General features: G+C 37.4%; 1 protein-coding gene across 1 annotated transcript in view; it reads right to left on the reverse strand.

The window, feature by feature from the left end:
* CARS (cysteinyl-tRNA synthetase) overlaps positions 1-902 on the reverse strand; it is a gene marked incomplete at its 5' end in the record, with an annotated part of 25597 nt that overhangs the window by 12391 nt on the left and 12304 nt on the right. The window contains one exon of the mRNA XM_010136536.1: positions 260-357. Within this exon, the coding sequence (XP_010134838.1) occupies positions 260-357 (98 nt within the window). The remainder of the gene's footprint in view (positions 1-259; positions 358-902) is intronic.

A 902-nucleotide genomic window follows, 5' to 3' on the forward strand; every position in this document is an offset into this window, starting at 1 on the left:
TTCCCTTTGCAAACAGGACGGTGAGGCATGCCAGGTATTTAACATAAATGAAAGGGAACTGAGTAATTCCATCCATACTCCATAAAGCTGTGGCAAGATTAAATTCACTAGCTTGTATAGAGTTGGGATACTCAGAGGAAATGCTACAGACTTAGAAATACTGTTACATACATAGTAAGTCATTTTGCAAGACATAAAAACAATAAAACATGTAGCTACACAGTGGCTATTCACAGAGAAGAAGGAACGCTCCACTCACTTTTTGTTCAGCTCTGCTTCCTGATTTTCCCATTTCTGAAACTGGCCTGTCACATCAGCGGGAGCTCGAAGAATATCCTTCACATTTAAAAAGAACTCCTATAAAAGAAGCATATAGCTGAAAACCAGTTTAAATTAGACACAACCTACATTTACTATGAAAAGGCATTACTTTCTAATTAGCCTCCTGAAGTTTATGGTTTCTACCCTGTTTCAAACCAGGACAAAATGTCTGTCAAAACAAGGAAACCCACATATTTTGCATAATTCATGGTTGGACTATAACTCAGTTCTATCTCTTGGCTCTGCCACCGCATGATATACTATGATGCTCTTAACACCAAACTGCTCAAATAAAATACATTTTTATAAGTTTAGGCAAGGGATCTTACGACAGATCTTTAAATGTGTTGCTAGTAATAGAAGCTGAATAATTAAAGTGGCTTTATAGCAAGGTCCTATTTTATGTGGGCATCTAGCTTGATGAAAGGTCATTTTCACTTATTCTATGGCTCAAACCAAACATTTTGCGTAAGAAACAAAATACTTTCAGCTGGAGAGACCAAGATCAACAATCTCAAAATGCTGTACAGCCTCCTTGTGGGAAATGTGGATTTAAATCACGGCTCCAAACAAAGCAGGAA

This window comes from Buceros rhinoceros, unplaced genomic scaffold, assembly GCF_000710305.1.
Source record: "Buceros rhinoceros silvestris isolate BGI_N320 unplaced genomic scaffold, ASM71030v1 scaffold8290, whole genome shotgun sequence".
Classification (NCBI taxonomy): Eukaryota; Metazoa; Chordata; class Aves; order Bucerotiformes; family Bucerotidae; genus Buceros; species Buceros rhinoceros.